General features: G+C 40.4%; 1 protein-coding gene across 1 annotated transcript in view; it reads left to right on the forward strand.

The window, feature by feature from the left end:
* Positions 1 to 3,704: 3,704 nt before the first annotated feature.
* T265_14780 (hypothetical protein) overlaps positions 3,705 to 18,791 on the forward strand; it is a gene marked incomplete at both ends in the record, with an annotated part of 30,257 nt that continues 15,170 nt past the window's right edge. The window contains 3 exons of the mRNA XM_009175212.1: positions 3,705 to 4,120; positions 7,935 to 8,349; positions 12,167 to 12,287. Coding sequence (XP_009173476.1) covers positions 3,706 to 4,120; positions 7,935 to 8,349; positions 12,167 to 12,287 — 951 coding nt within the window. The remainder of the gene's footprint in view (positions 4,121 to 7,934; positions 8,350 to 12,166; positions 12,288 to 18,791) is intronic.

An 18,791-nucleotide genomic window follows, 5' to 3' on the forward strand; every position in this document is an offset into this window, starting at 1 on the left:
ACGATATGATGTCACACCCACTCGCTGATTTGGCCGGGCAACCAAACTATGGTATATGATGCACCATTCAAACCATCACTGATGTTTATCCAGGGAGCTGTCAAAGCATTCGAATTTTAAATGGTTTTTGTTTTGTTGGTCACGTGCGAATAAATTTATTTAATCTGACCACCGGTTCAGTTTTCCCTAACTTTTTATGATGGCCACCGAAAATCTGGAGATCGCCAAACCCTAAAAATTGGATTTTCTAGAGGAGATTGACGCCAAGACACAGTGGTTGCCCCTTAATAATTCATCTGCTACGCCTTTCTGCTTGACTGGAATGAGTGAATATTCTGGATTAAATAGCCCTCGTAACCCAGTCACTCGGCATGACGAAGCTTTTGTGTCAAAAGCGAAACGTTGCTCAGGAATAAATCTATCGGTCGTTACCAAACATTTCAGAAAAGGATAAGTATCCCTCCGTTTAGGTTGAAATTCCACGCCCCGATCCAAACAATAAACGGTCACAGATCTCACTCGTGCATACAGTCAAACTCGTCTTGACTTGTTTCTGCTAGGGATCCGACCTACAGAACTGAGTCAGTGGAAGCTTGCTTTCAATCCTTTCACCACCCGTAACATACAGTTGTATAACTCTTTTACACAATCTGTAGCCGTATTCTTTCAGGGTACTTCTGCATTCCGGCAACGATTGGTTAACAGAATTATCCTACCTTAATTTTGTGGGGGAGGAAAATTCAAGAAGTGTAGTAAGATGAACAAACCTACAGGTAAACACTGGCTTGGAGTTTTGTAGATATGTGCTCGTGCTGTTCTCAGCGGTGGATTCCATTGCCCTGTCATTTTCTTCCTTCTCTGGCAAAAGTGTATCTGGCTTCTCTAAGGGCAACGTTTACCGGAGACACTCGTGGTTTTTTGCATCAAGATCTTTTGTGTTTTTGTAGAATACGACGCTCATTTTCGGCTAAAAGTAAGAAGATCTATGCTGAATCCCACGTGTATCGTGAATTTTTGCCTCACATAGTTTGTCATACCGTCTTTCTGATTAGTCAACAAAATTGTATCATACCGTAGGTGGTTGCTGAAAACACGTCGGAAGCCACGACCGATTTCACAAGATATAAATTCAGCTGTGATTAATGTCAGTCAGCTATTGCAATTAAATCAGTTTTAAATTAGTGTATTTTACCTCTGTCATCATTTCTGAAGTGGAAGCCTCATATGACATGTTGGGCCATTATAAACTCCATAAGAATTGTAAGCTACATACAGAATGGCAATGAATTTTGTTCGTTATGACTTTGACGGCAAAATTCCAGTGATAAATACTGCAGTCTAACTGTGAAGACAGTTATTTTTAAAAACAGCGTACTCACTATATTTTAAACGAAAGCACCTTAACGGCAAACTGCTAACTCTTTTGCAATGAGCTCACTAAGGCCCATACTGTCCACCTCCCGTATTCCAGCTGCTTTTCAAATGTGGTTTAAAACTTTCCTCATACCACTGTAGTCTCCAAGGGCAATCTGCCCGAAAACGGCTGCTGATATAATTTCTGTCACCGATTTATTCTGTGGAGAATCAAACAATCCATCAACAATGCTGTGTTGCAGAGGCGTCCTCGTCCTCTTGCTGGTCAAGTGCGCGCCTGTGTTTATATCACTTGTTAATATTACAGAGCTTCCAGTGCGCACCGTAAGTTATCTTTCCTAAAAGGCAGCCACAGACTTGGTGGTTAATTTTAGCCTCAGCATGTTGGAGGCTTCTTATCAAGATCATCCGAAGGAGTGGTGATAATAAAAAATTTTGTTCACGAAGTCCAACGAAGACAAAGCATACCTTATCTAACGCAATAAACTGCTTGTTGGAGTGGCAATCAGTAATTCGCACACTCTCATAAAATGTTACTTTAGATAGTATCCCCTGATCAATCTTCTCTACGGTATATGTGGGTTCCATCCTTTAACCAGTTGGTCTTGTTAACAAGAATGTCCGTTTCCAGTGGCCTTCAGAGCTATTTGAAATACGTAGGTTCGTCTTTCCAATCTCTAGTGATCAGTATTGAGACTTTAAACTGTGCTAACTGATACATATGCTAAAACCTTTTGCAAGTTTCTTGGGGCAAACATTGCTAACGAGGCCTAACCATGACTGCACGTTTCACTGCATTCCGTTGGGAACACTGGGTAAATTTAGAATTATAAACTTGAGTTTGGCAAAGTGCAAGGTCCTGTGTATCGATTTCAATAGCAATAAAAATAAAATCAGAGGTCGTGCGGCGCTGGCATTTTTCTCAAACCCATTGGTTTTTGTTTCGAAATGCGAACACATGTAAACAGGATTTAAGGAAACAGACTTCGTACCATACTTATTAGAATAGAGTTATTATTCCCAGTTTTTTTAAATTTCACGGACAGCTGAATAAAAACCAAATAACTGAGCTTATGTTGATAACAGTTGTGAGAGCCTTCTTGCCATGTACCTTTCGACTCAATAGAGTTGATCACTTTAATGTAACACTTAGTTTGACGAAACCGAGGTTACTGACGCCACTTCTTAGCATGACTGACAAGCATGCTGCAATAAATTCAGTTTAAACCTTAATAAAGTCTCTTGAGGAACACGGACATTTGGAAGTTGCTTGGTGATTTACTGAGGCAAAGGATGCTAAGCTAACCCTAAACCGAAAGCACGAAGCCAAAGTAAACAAACATGTGACGATAAAAAAAATAACAGCAATGTTCGCGTTTAGTGTGTAACCTATGGACTTGCACGAATTCGTAACACTTTTGCAATACACAGAGCGTATACATAGTTATGGATTGAAAAGGATTTAATTTTACCTAAACGCCAAATGAATTTTCATAGGTTCCAACCTAGAGTCAAAATGGGGCAGACCTGATAAGTAATCCACTATGCATTCCCTTTGGATTAGGATTCACGAATTTAAAGTAAAAAGATGTGCCTTTTATCCTTTTGGGTCATAGTTTCAATCACCTGAAGCGTGACTACTAACCGACGCTGAAAGCTTGACGAATACAAGGTTGGCTGGTTCCCTGATGTTGTCCATGAGTTGAAATCTTGAGAGTAGCCAAGCATTCTTTTTAGCATTTTACACGACCCTTATGAAACTTTATAACTTTGAAAACTAGACATTGATTTTAAGGGTAATAAAGGCATCAAATGCTTTTAAGTACCCGCGGCTTATGACCACCACATCGGATAGACTAAATCACAGGCACTATGTGTGCAAGTGTGGTTAGTGATGTATGGTGCTTTAGCAATTGGTGAAACTTGGACAGGGGGACACATGGTTGATTCTCTGACGTCCGTTTGACAGGTCCAATATCGAAAGAACGCACAACGCATTGCCATACCAGCCCGCTCGATTAACCTCTTCAGTTCCAGGTGCCATAAATGTGGTATCTGACAGATCCTTCAAGGGATGATGAAAAATTTAGAGATAAGACTCGACTGCACTTAAATCGTCAAATCCGCTCATGGCTGATGCTGAGACATCAAATTCTCTTTTGACAAATTTTGTCGACGGTGATTCTCATTGGAACTTCTACTGGAACTTCTGCTCGTTTAAATGAACAAGGCTGATGATGGGGCTGATATTTTCAACACAGATCACATGTTCCGACGCGTAAGTGTCATGTCATAATAATGTACTTGCTATTTTGCATAATATTTTCCAGAAACGTTGAACAACAAACAACGGACGAAAATCACTTCTGTTCCAGTTTCAAAGGGTCCAAATTGTCTCAGCGAATATACCAAAGTTCGGTCAGGGAATCCACCATTTCAGCTGCATTCTCCAGTATTGCCGAATGCGGAACTATACAGTTGCCGGAATACCGCCCTGGCCCGTTACCGATACAGAGCCCTATTCCTTTGGAGCTGCGCAAGAAGCTACCTCTCCATTTGAGCGAAGATACAAGCCAGTTCACAAATCTATCGTCTTCTGTCATTTTATACAATCCAAACACGGTTTCATGCTCCGGTGTCCATTTGACGGCTGCGCCTTACACAAGGGTGTCACCCTACTTGATGTTGGCATCTAAGCAGCTCCAAGTACTTGCTCAGCCTAAGGCAAAGAATGGTGCCGATTCAGGTAAGTACAGTGGGCAATGTTAGTAAAGATTGCTCTGCATGATAGTCTAGCTCAGTCATCAACAAAAACTGTAAAGGGATTAAGTAAACGTGTCTCAGCTTGCTTCAAATATATTTTCTCCGGATATGTAACAAAATGAAATGTTGCTGGGAGATAGACTACCGATTCATATCGAAACCTCATTACTTACAGCAAAGCAACTGTAACATTTCTTTCCCATTGTTTGGATTGCAGTCTGCTATTTAATCGGATTTTCATTGGTTAATGGTCGGGTGCATATTGCGCACCGCATTCATTAATTGGGTTCAGCTTCGTTTCCAATGTGTGTCAGTACCGCGGAGGAATGATTTCTGTTCACACTCTCTGCGCCTCAATACATTATCAGGTGGGCAGGTATGTAGGTTTATGAAATTTACTAGCGTATCTGAATTAATAGCCCAAAAGTGGTATTGATTTCTAAGGAATTGTATCAAATGCCAGATGATACGAACGTTTTTTTGGTCGAAATGATGAAGAGAGGCCATAAAAGTTGCGGACGTAAAGCAAATGCTAGCTGAACTGGACATGATGAAGGGGCATTATACTGGAAGAAAAGTAGTCATGGTACTACTGAAGGAACAATGACTATACTCTGGAGATACATCGCAACTATGTGTTTCGACTACGTAAACCGTTTTGTGGGTTGGAAGACGCTGTGCGGGAAAGTGCTACCAATAATTGGCTGCCGGTAAACTGATTATTTTGCAAGGTGGCTTTTTGAATAGATTCCTTTCTTCAGGAATTGACACATCACGAACTCGCATCAAAAGCAACAGTGAAGCTAAAAACTAACCCTGACATTCAAACACCATAGATGGGTAAAACTAAACAGAAACGAATCAACGTTTCCAGGTTTCTGGAGATGATAGTCCCGTTTAAGATCGGTATTGTGGCGGAGAATTTGCATTCTGCTTTTGATCACTGTTATTTCTAATCAACTGTCCAGCAGTGCAGGTGTATTTTCTTAGAAAGTAAAGATTTGCGTTCGAAGACAGCTTAATTTTCTTTTCTAAAAAGTTCAAAAGTCTTCGGAAGCTCGATCTTATTCCGTCTAAAATGTTTGCCATTAAAAACGTTCCCTGGAATCCTCGTCTAGAATAGATGATGCACCTTAAGTAGTGAGAAAATAACATCTGTTTCATTTAAGATTTATTCATAACGTCTTGCTACTCGTAATCCTACTTAACTCGTGACTCACAGTTGTTATCAGCGTCATTGGCTGACGTGTGCTGGCGTGTTCATATGAAGCTAATCGAACCATTGCATCAGACCTGCTCAGGATGTCAAATATTGGAGTCGTCTGGAATGGTTGGGAAAAGCTATTAAGTGGGAAACATCCAATTGATGTCCATTATTTCGTGTTCAATTCTGTGCGCACTCAACCATCAAAAAAGTTGTTTGTTTTGTTTTATGGATTCGGCTCCACTGTCTACTGAATTCCTACTTCGAGGTGTTTTTTTTCATAGCAAAGATTATCAATGCGTTCTTATCGGGGAAAAAGCACGGTACAGAGAAACTGAATCTCGCGCGATTAAAACCAAATATTTTCCTGCAAATCCTATGCAAATTAGTGCCACGAAATTCAGGATATGGGCGAACCAAACCGTGGAATTTTATGTTTAGTTTTTTGGCGAGACCGAGAGGTCTGGATTATAATGCAAAGGGTTCCCTGATGAGTTAGCGGTTAAAGAAGACCACAGTTGACGTCAAGATGCATTGCAGATTAAGAAATACGATGACGTTGTTTTTAAAAACCTACAAACAGCACTAGTGATGATTTTGACCGGAGAATATATCCCGGTTCTGCCTAATGAATTTTCGCAGTTTTTGAACTCGTGCTAGAAGTACGCCAGTTCTTGAATGCTACCTTATCTGCGCTTTGACTCACAATAACAGTCACATTATCCGGGTGGTTTTGTAACCGTTTATCTTGTCTTCCGATGCATACGACCAATTTTGAGGAGGTTATGTTCTTTATTTTTGGGCAGCCAGCTTGAGGGTCAAGTGTGGTTATCCTCTGCACTCCAAAACATGTAAGAATCTTCAATCTTTGTCTCATCACCTCTCTGGCACCCACTGGACATAGTACATGCACCATGAGCAAGATCGTCTAAGGACCATTTATGGTTCGTCCCATTTGGTGGTCTTTAGAGATGGCATCCAAACTCATGATATGGAACTTATTTAACGGTTAAGTGTTTTCGATTCCCAGAATAAAGCATGTAGCCCATTGGGTGAATAAAATATAAACCGGCAGTGTTTTGCTTTCAGACCCATGTGCGCACACTGTAACAACCGGTTTTTCGTTTACTACTTACGGGTTAATCTCTCAAAATAAAATTGAAAGTTTCACTCAAGGACTTCAGAGCAAAATCTTCCGTTTGATTGGGAATCTCCCCTTCACAACTCAAAATCTAATCCAATACTACCAGTAAGGCAAAGCAAGCGCAATGAACCAATTGAGAGATAGATTTAAAAATCCTCCTTAAAATTGATCAAGTTAGTAGGAAATGGTTTTTACCAGCTTTTCCTTAAATTGGCTAACAGTGTCCCTGTCACCTAGTCTGAAGAAGATTTTAGTTAAAAAATGTCGGCCATAGGTGAAGTCATATATCATGCTCCAGGAATAAAAAAATGATAAACATTTAGAACAAACAATAAATATTTTGAAAGTATTTGGTCTCCACTGTAAGAAATACGCTTGATATTTTGTGTTCATCACCCAGAGGTGTGTGTACTTGAAAGTGAGGAACAGGATGACTTTAAAAATGCTGGTATTACTGTTAATGAATTTGCTCCTTAATTGCCGAGCCGTAGTTAGGTTGAAAGTAATACCGATACATCCCAGGTTTTCGCACCGGTCAGGCAGACTAAAAGCGGTAATTTTTTAATCATCAGACTACGGAGCACAAGAAGATTAGATGTTGTTTTGTGTCAAACTTGTATGCCGATGTTTCATGGCTTGATACAATCAGTCTTCCTTCCAGCGCGTTGAACAATCTTTAGGGGGAAACTAGAGATTCAGCTGGGTTCCAGGTGAGTCTCTCGCAAAAACAAATTAGTTTGCGAATGAATATACATCGCTAATTTCGTGCAATTTGGTTTCAAGCAGAAGATAAGGTTGAAGGAAACTTGTGGACTGTGCCTATCTAATGAGTCCCGAGAAAAGCGAAACCGGTCGTGGGCTGTAGGCGGATTTTCAGCAACCTTATAAAAAGTACATGACGAATATATATGTCTCGCGATATCTCGAATATCGTAGCGAGTGAAACATGAGGTGGCCTGGTGCAGCACATTCAGTTGCATGGAAACACCACAAACGAGAGATTCAGCTGGGTTTCAGGTGAATCTCTCGCAAAGCCAAATTAGTTTGCAAATGCGTGTACTTCACTAATCTTTAGGGGGTTTTATTTGATAAAATCATCATGAGAACATTCTAGTGCTGATTATCCTCACATTCAGAACCGTAGAACAGAATGAGATTTTCACACGGTGACGCAAAGCCTGAAGCCGTTAGAACGTAATGAATTCAGGGGAATATACTAGATTTTACGGCGCTACAAAATAATTTTCATGAACACTTATTAGGAAAAGTTTCTGTTTATACGGTGACCAGAGATCAAACACCACCACTCCAGGGGCTGCAGACTGTCAATAGCAGCAACTGTCTGCAGGGTCTTCATCCATAATTTATGTTGAAATTTCCAACCGATATCTATGTAGAGTATTACACTGTTTTCCAGTGTGCAACAAACTGTTTCCCACGTTCCACTAGGAATTAGTAATACCAGCCAAGATACCCACAGCCTGTCGGATGCTACTCAGTCAAACAGTGGTCTGCGTGTGGGAATAGAAATAAACAAAGCTTTCCAAACATTAGAACTGAATGCAAACGAACCGAGCATGAATTGCAGCTATCTCGACTGTCAGAGGCCAGGGCCAGGTGGGACGAAAAGCGCTTGCTCAAAGCACCGTATCTGCTCGAGGAGCTCTACTTCCAGTTCTACCGATGGAATTGCTTTGGCCTACACAAACCAGGTTGCGCTGGATTCGAAAACTGAAACGTCAGATAGCGAAACCGAAGACGAAGCCTTGGAACTTGAAGATATGCGATACATATCAAGTGAAACAAGGACGAACTGGAGGTCTCGTCTCGTGTTCCAAAATGCAACCAGTGCAAATCCATTGAGGTAACTTTCTTTTGAGTGGTTCCAGCCTATTTGTAATCCCTTGAGAGTGACACATCATTCATTCATTCACTGAGGGAAAATTAGTGAGTCCAGCCTAAAAATCCGGCTATTCCTTGGGGCTTCGGGGAGCCTCCATTATCTAAAAACCATTAACTGACACGCCCTGCTGTATTGAATAACGAATTACAGTAGAATCTGTACACCAACTCGCGCGACAACACAAGTAATTTCCTGACAAGTATATCTTGTGGTTTTCAAAAACTTGAGTTGCTCACTATGTAAGCGCACAGACAGTCAGCTACACAGGATACCATCTCATGATTGCAAACTTCTAGTTTCCTGTTTAATGGAACTTTATGACAGACCTGGGAGACTAGTCTGATATATTTTCAAAAGAGAAGATAGATCCAGCTGGGCGCCTGAGTAACGCCAGCACGGCAGTTTAGCTAACCTATACCGTCTACTAACACCATGTTGTTAAAAAAACTCGAATTATTTTCGGGCAGATGTCTTGATTAAGGTGGGAGGTTACAATGGTTCCAACAAACCACGTACCTAGTCTTGCTTACGTACACAAATTATTCATATGCGTTTTTTAAAAAAAACTAGCTTAGACGCTGGTGCTACAGTCTCTACAACTCAGCTAGTTGGTCAAGACAGTGAGGATCTAGACTACGTCCGGATTTTGACATAACGAATTCCACCTATCTTCTTCACCACCTTACATTTTATTACAAAAACACCACATGCACGTCAAAATGCATTCAGTTTTGAATCTTTGGTATGTAAGCCGATTAATCCTTTCTGACGCTGTGGTTGGAAATAATGTTGGTAGCGGAGCAAGGACACTGCTCTGGATCTTAGCTGCATGCCTTATGCTTGAAAGGTCATTAACTCACATTCGGTACATGAGGATGACTAGTTGTGTAGCGTGCTACAACAGCGATTGAACAGTACTCATGCTTAGCTAGGCAAACCACCATCAACAAGTGCCTACTTCGACTCAAGCTTGTTTACACTCAGCTGTAATTTGGATCACTTTTCAAAATCGCTGGGAGCCAACCACGCTAGTCTAACGAGAAATAATATAGGTTGGATTGACAAACAGCATGGCACTCTAAACTAAGAATTCCTACCGAATTCAAAGTGAACGAGGAATAAAACTATGGTAGGAATGTAGTGGCCTAGATAGTTGTGGCATGGGCTGAACAGTAGAGAGGTAAAACTAGATTTATACATGACCCTCTATGCTACAGTTCTGCGAGAAGAGGGCAGATGGTTAACGGGGAATGCTTTTGCTTACCTAATGTCACCGTATGCTTCGGGCTAGTACTATATTTACTCAACCTAGTTGTTGAAAAAATCAAGTGGAAATATTAGCGCAGGACGCCAGTCATTCATGACTCAGTCAGGGGAAGATGATCTAATTGGTCGACCACAAACAAGATTTTATCAATCCATGTTATTATCAAACCCGACGGCACTGTAAGCAAACGCACCTTTCACTAGCTATCTTGAGGAGTTTGGAACGTGGTTTGTCCTGTTTAGAAACAGGCTTATTATACTTTACAGTCTCAGGACATCCTAAATATTCAGCCACCGAATAAATGTTAACAAAAATAAGCGTATCTTCTGTGTCTTGCTTCGTGTAAAAGCGCTGATATTGGACCGCAACATTTACTGATGTGGTGGCAAATTGAATCGCTACAGGTTTCGCGTCTTTCAAACAGTCGTTATCAGAAACTGTTCGGTCCAGCTCCATAAATCGCCAAGCATATATAACATCATTCACACTGGTATTACACGGACAATTAATCCTAAAATGTACTGCAGGAAAAATGGAAATAACTCGATATTTTAATCTTTACCGCTGGAGTTATAGTTTGACACACCCTGGACACTCATTCCCACGCAATGTTTAGGGGTTGGACTCACACAATCACAGATCTAGGTAACACATGATGCATTCATTTCTGTGTTTATCGAGTACACGGATAGAAAATTGGGAGTATCTGGAAAGCCTTTCAGACAGAAGAAGCGTCCGCCTAACTTGGTGACTCATCCGCATTAAATACGTGGGTTGTTTCCTTTTTCACACTTCCATCATACACGAGGAATACTAAAACCATCCCCCAAATCCAACACGCAAGCAAGCGAGTTCGCTCAAATATGCTACTGATATAATTCAAGGGAAATAGAGCATTTCTCAATACCCGACAAACCTAAAGTAACCCACAAAACAATATTTCGCTTAAATATTAAGCAATAAAACTGTATCAATAAAATGACTGTGAATATTACGAACACGAAACCAAGATATTTTGAGGGTCACCCTTAGGTATTTTTGGCTAATTAAGCAGCTATATTTTAATATTTTTTATCTATAAATAGCGAGACCAGTTAGTGTTATGCTTTGCGTGAAAATTATACACAGTGCTTTCTAGTTAAAGGAAAAAAGTGTCAAATGGATATTTTGAGGTTTTGTTGAAAAAAGCGCACAGCAAGCACTATTCCGAGCATCTAATTTGTCAAAAAACAGTTTTTAAGACATCTTGTTATTCGAGCAGATGTATTGTATTCCAGACTAGCTTCACTAGCAATGGGGACTGGCCTCCTATAAACTTGGTTGGACTGCTCTAGTTACAGGTTGAATGAATAATCACATTTCTGGTAAAAAAAGTTCACATTCTTGCCATATCTTGTCACCAATATCCGGTACACACTGAGCGTACTAAAAAAAATTACGCTGATGCCATCGAAGAATTTTAGTTGCCTTATAGTGCTTCGTTGATGGGTTATGTCCTAACCATTCAGTTCACCAGCTGTGTTCGCCAACCAGAGGAAAACCATTGTGTCAACAACTCTAGTTGGATGTTCGACGTAGAACACACCCAATTAGTGGCCGCTTATTTATTATTTTTTACCCGAAGCAGTAGAGTGGCGAACAATTTGCCCAGCCCAATCAGAATGGTGAGGTCACTGGCAGTGGCAAACTACTATCGGTGTAGTGGATGTTTCGTTCAGGTGTATCAGCAAAAGTACAAGATCTAGCTGAGGATAGATTAGGTTTTGTCAAGTCAACAGAAACTGTTTCTTGCAAAGTACAAGGGTGACTTTGGAAACCGATTTTTGTATCACGTTGATGCTAGGTGCAGGTTCCCTGAAAAGTGAATCTCCCTCGTTTTAAATTATTTGGGCATCAAACAAATCCTGTCTCTTCAATTAGCTTCAGCTTGTCAGGAAGCGCTTTATAAACTTATTTGTTGTTACTGAGCCTTGTTCAACATGAACGAACTACGAGCCCTTGCAATGGTTGAATGATAACTTATTACGACGCTGAGCGAAAAATGCACCACTAAGTGGCTTTTATAAAGCCAGGTCAACAAACCAGAGAAGAGGAGCTTCAAAAAGGACACAAGTGGTTCCGGATAAATCGCTCAGTAACATGAACGACTGTATTACTTATTTAGCGTTTGTATAAACATTTCGCAATTTGCTGATCAAATTTTTCCAACAATATCCATGACACTTTTTTGAAGCTACAACGAGAATCTAGGTAATAATATGTGATTGTTTCCTTGAAAATACTTTTTACAAAAGCAGTTATTGCCTGACTTTTTAAAATCATTTCTAGTAATATACGTAGGGCTACAGAAATATATATGTGAATTCATTTTGATAACCGTAGAATTATGCTATCCTGTAGAGTAAAAAGTCCTACCAGGCATTGTTTATTTTCGTTCGCACAGAATTTTTGATATCCACATCCTACTTTATGCTATATAAGGCGAGGCATTTTGTGCATCGCACCTTTCAGAGTCCACATAATCAAGGTTGGCGCCATGCTGTACGTTCTTCTGTTGACCGTTAGCTGCTATGTGGTTATCAAAGATGGGACAGCACCCGGAACCTCATTAAAAACAAATCGTTACACTGGGGTAAGTTTGGAGCAACTCATGTTGGATTCTACCAGGTGTGAAACATTGGCATGGTGTGCCTTGTTTACTCGTTTAGTTTAGTTAATTTACCTCATATTGCATGCACGTTTTTTGTTCTTTAAAGCCCTTGTGTTTTCTAGTGGTTTGAAGCGTTGTTCTGCATGAACTGTGGGGCTGTCTGCGCATAAACAGGCGTTTTCAGTGAATTAGTTCCCAGAACCTCCTATAAGGTACATTGCCAAGGCACCCTAAGAAAATGTGGTGTGTCTAGCCCAGGGTCTAGTTTTTGAACTGTTTAAGGGCTAAAAATGAAAATAATTTATCAAGCAGTTCCGGTTGTTGATAAGTATTGACATGATCACACTATATACGTATATGGCAAAATATATGGGGGTAAGTTTCATGCGAGCCTACTGCCGCTTTGTGACTTTCTGCATTTCGAAATGATGATATCAACGCGCATGGTCAGCGACGATAATCGGATGGTACTCTTTTCAGCCTCAGTCTGTAACCCTAGATGGTGCCCATACAACAAACCGACAGAATCGTCTCCTGCTTAAACAGACTAAAAGAAAGAAAGCCTTTTTAAGCTTTGTAGGTTGGATAGGCGTACGATTCGTGGCTCGACAATAATTTTTATAGTTTTGTGCTGTGGAATCAAACTGCTCCGCAGATAGCGTCGTCTTCAAAGGGGAGCATTCGACAACATATTACCAATAAATGTCTCATAGGACTCAATAATGAAGTCATTTCCGACCCTTAAGCCTTAATTTATGTTAAACGCTGATGTTCGTACGAGTATACTCTGCAGTAATTCAAGGTATTCACATAGCAGGCTAATTTGTTAGTATCCCAGCATTGCTTTCATACAGGTAAATTTTCTCGTCGAAGCATGGCGCTAATTTTAACCGGCTGGATAAGAAATTCCCAGTAAGCAACAATACATCGGTGAACACAACAAAACAAAGGTCACAACACAAACGTAGGAATAAATACACATCCAGTCACAACCGATTACGTGATAGACAGGAGTGGATAAGATACATTTGGAGTAGAGGTGGAATTCGATTTCCTGAGCGAACGACAGAACGAGCCAGTAGACAACAGACATAATCGTTTTGACGGATTAGCGAAGCAATCCGTCAAGGTAACGAGAAAATGCCAGGTTTCGACAAAGTAGGCAAAAACCCAATCAATGAACGATCAGTTGACTGAGAAATTTTACAGTAGAACTGCTACATTTTTGGGGAAATTTTGTCGAGTAGATGGTTCAGAAGTGAGATTATTTCCAGATGTGTTCGTACAAACAGCTTATGAGAGCTGTTCCTAGCAGGGGACAGTGAATTCTGTTACTTTATTTCTTATCAATCTGATTTTTACGGATAAACAACCATTTGGGTTACACGTTGTCAGGAATTTCAAATAGTATTTGGCCTTCAAGGGATAGTTTATTCCATATGTTGGCGGCAGTTTTTGTGTACTACTACACTTGATCTAGTGTTTCACTTGATTACTTTCAGTGATGTGTCCGGGTATTTTTTACCTGCTTGCTCAAAGAGAAAAATTAATCATGCGTTCTTTGTATGTTATTGTTTCGTACTCGCCATGGTTATTTATGACAAACCGTCCACGGTGAATTTCCTTAGGGAGCTCGCATATTTTAAGGGCTTCTTCCTACTGAACTTTAGGCAAAATTGAGCGCACCTTCTTCGTGACAGGGCTAGACCGTGCTAGACCGTGCTTCATACAAGGCGCACAAATCCAGCATCGTTTTGTTGCAAGATGCAAGTGTCTGAATCGTGCCAAGCGAGCATCAGAAACTAGAGGGTGCACCAACTAAAGCAGTGCATCCGAGCATGACTTGCTGGTTGTGTCAAAATGAAACGGGTCGATCAAAAATGTGTTCTGTCAACTCTTATACATAAACCTTAGTCAGATATCGCCTAAAATACCGCTATTATATGGCATTGTCATTTTTTTCTCAAATAAAATGCGATCCTCTGTGGAAGGCTAAAACCAGATTTTCCCTTACCCCGAGTGCTTTATCAGAGATAATTTAAGCTAAAGAAACGGCCCTGTGGATGTAACTTAGCGTTGCATCAGTAAATTTGTTCAAACCATGCGGAGTTGGATAAAAAGTTGGTTAAATCCTAGGCCCTAAATTAGTCTCACTTTACTGCTGTCTTCTACAAACGCAACAGAATTGACGTGCATAAAGCCATCGAACAGAATGGCACAGAATAAAGTTTGTATTTTGGAAGCCGGATCGATCTTCATGACAGTATTTTTATACATCGTGGATGTCCAGTTTAGGGACCATCTTCTTTTCCGCTGTCTTGGATCTCGATTCAGATCTGTCAGCATTCATCCTCGATTTTCACTTCATGTATTTAAAAAAGAGGTCGGCGTAGTTTGTATGTGACCGTCAGATTGCACGTATATGAGGATGAGCATTCAATTGTACAGTTAATTTGGTGAACAGTGGGACAACACTGTAATGGTGACCTTTAATAAACCTAAAAATGGTATGGGGCACTTAGTGAATTTTACCAAACTTATAACTGGTGTTTAATAAGCCGGAGGAAACTATCCACATATAATGAAACCTGGTCTGAATTTGGCCTAGGTTGTTCGCTGTTCTGAACCTTTGTTTGAAGAGCCACTCTTTGGTTGTATCTAATTTTTGTTCGACTCAGTCTTTAACAGCACATATAGGCTGCTACAGCATATTTTCAGAAGACCTAAAGTTTCCATTCTGACCTCAACAGTGCGGTTTATTTTACAGCTGATAGCTACGCCGAACTTTTGCATTTCAACCAAACTCACTGGGATACAAGCTGATTTATTTACGACTATCGGGAGCGCTAGCTCACTTTCGTTCATAAAGCTTGTTTGTATTAGAGCACGGATTAGTGCAGTCCACCCAGAACCTGAAGAGTCGAAAAAGACCGTTTATTGAGGTGAAACGAGGAAGCAGATTGCTGGCAGTCAAGGGATAATAGGTTATTGTTTATCCTCGAGATGCACGATAATTAAGTGCTCACCAGTTTGTTTATGCTGAAAGAAATAATTAAATTACATCATCTCACGTTTTCAGGCCTAAGTGGAATTAAGGGACCCGATTCTGCTGTCGACAGAATATGTCGCAAACAAGAAATGATTGTAAACAAATAAATTGGAGAATAAACATGGGCAGGTTTCATCTCCATCACAATAGATCTCAGAAACAAGCAATTTTTACCATGTAAAAAGGAAATCCATTGTTTGAGGGTGTTTGCACTTAAAATTACTTTACGGAGGAGATATTATTTCGAAATCTGGTTGTAATGCTAGAAAAGCGATAAATTGCTTAGTAGAGGGTGATGTATTTTGGCGCACAGAATCATGGGAAACAGAGTATCAATTCAGTGTGTAGTATAAATGGTCAATAATGCACCTGTAAGCGAAAGGTGTAAATGTTCTTCAAAAGATTATTTTGTCTATTAGCACAAATGTGGTTTGTACCACAACTCTGATTACTGTGAAGAAACTACATGCCACAAGAACACAAATAGTATCTTTCCAAAACACTACATTTGAGGCTAGCGGTAGAAAATTACGACTGAAGTTTCTGAACCCGCCGGGGATGAGTTGGGCTGTAATCTCCTGGCCAACTGCCAGCTTCCAACTACCAGCTTTAAGGTGGCTCTTCACGTGGGTCCTTACTGCTGTCTTCAAGCGATACAAACGGTGTAGCGCAGAAAACAAGCATTGATACGTCCATAACGATCAAGAAGGTTGATGGAATCATCCGTCTCAATTCAATCCTTCTCCTGAAATTTATGATAGGAATCAGCACATGTAAAAAACCAGTGACCGAATTGTCTGCCAGGGATATATATATATATATATATATATGTCGGCTAAATCTTCTTAGATTTTCTAGTAACTTCCCATACCTTAACAAAAGACTTCGAATTGTTCCTAGAAACTGTGTTAAAAACAACTACACGGGAATATTTATCAGGCTTCAAGGTGAGGTACAGTTACAAAGGAAACTAAAGAATTGTTCCATAAGACAGTTACCGTCTTTATTACCTCCATTCAATTGTGATATATAATCAATAAAATCAAGATTCCAAAACTTTTCACCGCGAAGGCTCGATGGATTTCAAATGAGAGTGATCTCGTGCTCTTAAGGCATGCCCCCTGGCAGTTCTACAAATACTTAAAATCACACTGTAACGAACGCCTTGGTTTTTGTTGCTGAATCACTGAACGGACAACTGGTCAACAATTTCCCTCATCGACTAATTGACATGTTTTCAAGAAAGACAGTTCCGCTGACACCGGGTGTGTTAAATTACTGATAGTTGCTACTAAGAGTTGATGAGGTTTTGGGCTCAGAGGAGTCCCACTGTCAGTTTACGCTTACACTGGGTTATGTACTTGAGTGACTTTTTACACACCCTTGCGTATAGCTTAAAAGTGTGGCAGCATTCGTTTGTCGCTTTTTGTCTGTGTTGTGTGCGTTGCGACTAGAACCTTTATGAAGTGGCACTGTATACTTTCCATTTGTTTTCTTTTTGTGCTGACTAGATGAGTAAATAAGATGCAATGTTTTTAATACCAATGTCCATTATATCATCAACAATTTCAAATCTATAAGTTGTGTGACATGTCTCCTGGAGTATTCAGTAGTATTAAAAGGTGATTTCGCTGGATCATTTTGTGGTTCATCAACCTCAGATACCGTGCTGTGCATAAGGGCACGAAGCTTATGTAACCTGTACACAGTTGTCTATCTTGCTCTTTCAAATCGAAAAAGGCCCGTCAACACTATTTTCGTGAGTATGTATGAGTTATTCATAAATATTTTGAAGAGTGGATACCCACCAGCGCTTGTCGGATTTACTTTCACTGGCCGTTTTGTGAAGGTAGCTAAGCCCCAACCCAAACCAACAATGGCTCGTAGCTTTCATACGAGCTAAATTAACAGTGATCTACACACCGGGTGTAGATTAGCATCAATCAGCAAAAACAATCTTGAGACTCTGCTGAATTGAACGTAACACAAATGATTCTAGCAAAACCGTGCCCAGCGAGCCTTCACTAGTACTTCAGTTGTGCTTCGAAAATAATAAGGGAATAAAACTTCCATGCAATCTGCAAAGCAGCAGCATTTTCTGGAATATTAAAATAAGCTAATTGGTTAGCTCCCATCCAAAGAGAGATCCATTCCACAGCATCCGACTGTGGCGTGAGTGTAACCGATTCGTGTCTCTATTTCTTGCGGTGAATACGCGTTATTCGAACATAAAGGATAAGGCGTGAATAAGACAACTGCACGCACGAGAGTGTGGGTTCCTTGTCCACAAACTCGTCAGGGATTCCATAGCTAGTCACCACACGTGCTGAGCGCACCCTAGTCAATAGAAGTATCCTCACCAACACAACAGCATTCGCTTTCTACGCGTGAAACATGAATGGTGTGGAGGGTGCCTTTAATTAAGTTAATTAGGACAAATTCCATCACTTGCACAAGAAGTTGGTTTTGAGGAAAGATTTATCCAAATCCAGCTAAATTTACAATTTATGAGCCCCAGGAAAGGCTGGACTGGTTATGGGTTGTCGAGGGGTTTTTAACAACCTAATGTGTTTAAGTTCATTGGTTTTGTAGTGTGCCAGTTCTGAGTGCATAGCATGATGCTTTCAGCCTACTTTGCACAGCTGGTGAGCATAGGTTTAGCCGGCTGTTATACAGTCCGTAGAGTTTTAGTGCATGAAAAATGGTTGTAACAAGGTATTGTTTATGGAAACTGTAACTAATGGGATTTCGAGTATCAAGAGCCAAGATGTCTTCCCGTTTATACATCATATACATTTGTGAGGCCTTCCGAATGGAAGGTTCCTTGAGGCTTCTGCCTATGGATGGGTACTGCGTCTTTGTCATGTGTGGTTCTAAGTGCCAGACCGGAAAATGGCGTCGAAGGCTAAGCACCAGAAACCAGCAGAGTGCAGGTCATTTTGGAAACAGAATATGGATACTTTTGGACTTCTCTGATGTTTATCCAGTGTTAATTTTCTTTTGATGGCTCCGATGAACGAGCCATATTCCTGGAATCTATTGGTAAGATGCGTTTTATCCTACTGTCAAATTAAACCATGTATTGCGCGGTATTCTCTTTAGGTGTAAGTTGAAAGCCATATACTGGGCTGAAACCAAGAGGCTACTCTGTACACAACCGCAGGAATATATTTAAAACCAGGAGGTTTCTTCTGTCTCTCCGAAGTGACCTGTTGCTACACGTGACGAACATCTATAAACAATACTACTTAATCATTGACTATCACTAACCACTCCTATTTTTTCAAATTTTGCACCCAAACGGCCATCAAATAATCAGCTCGCATTTGACCTAACCAGGCATGCATTCAGTTGCGAAAGTAGTTCTGGTCTGGAAACATGGTTTCCTCACGGTTTACCGGTGCACTACGTAATTAGTCAACTTTGTGCATATCAAT

The sequence above is a fragment of the Opisthorchis viverrini genome (genome assembly GCF_000715545.1).
Source record: "Opisthorchis viverrini unplaced genomic scaffold opera_v5_260, whole genome shotgun sequence".
NCBI lineage: Eukaryota > Metazoa > Platyhelminthes > Trematoda > Opisthorchiida > Opisthorchiidae > Opisthorchis > Opisthorchis viverrini.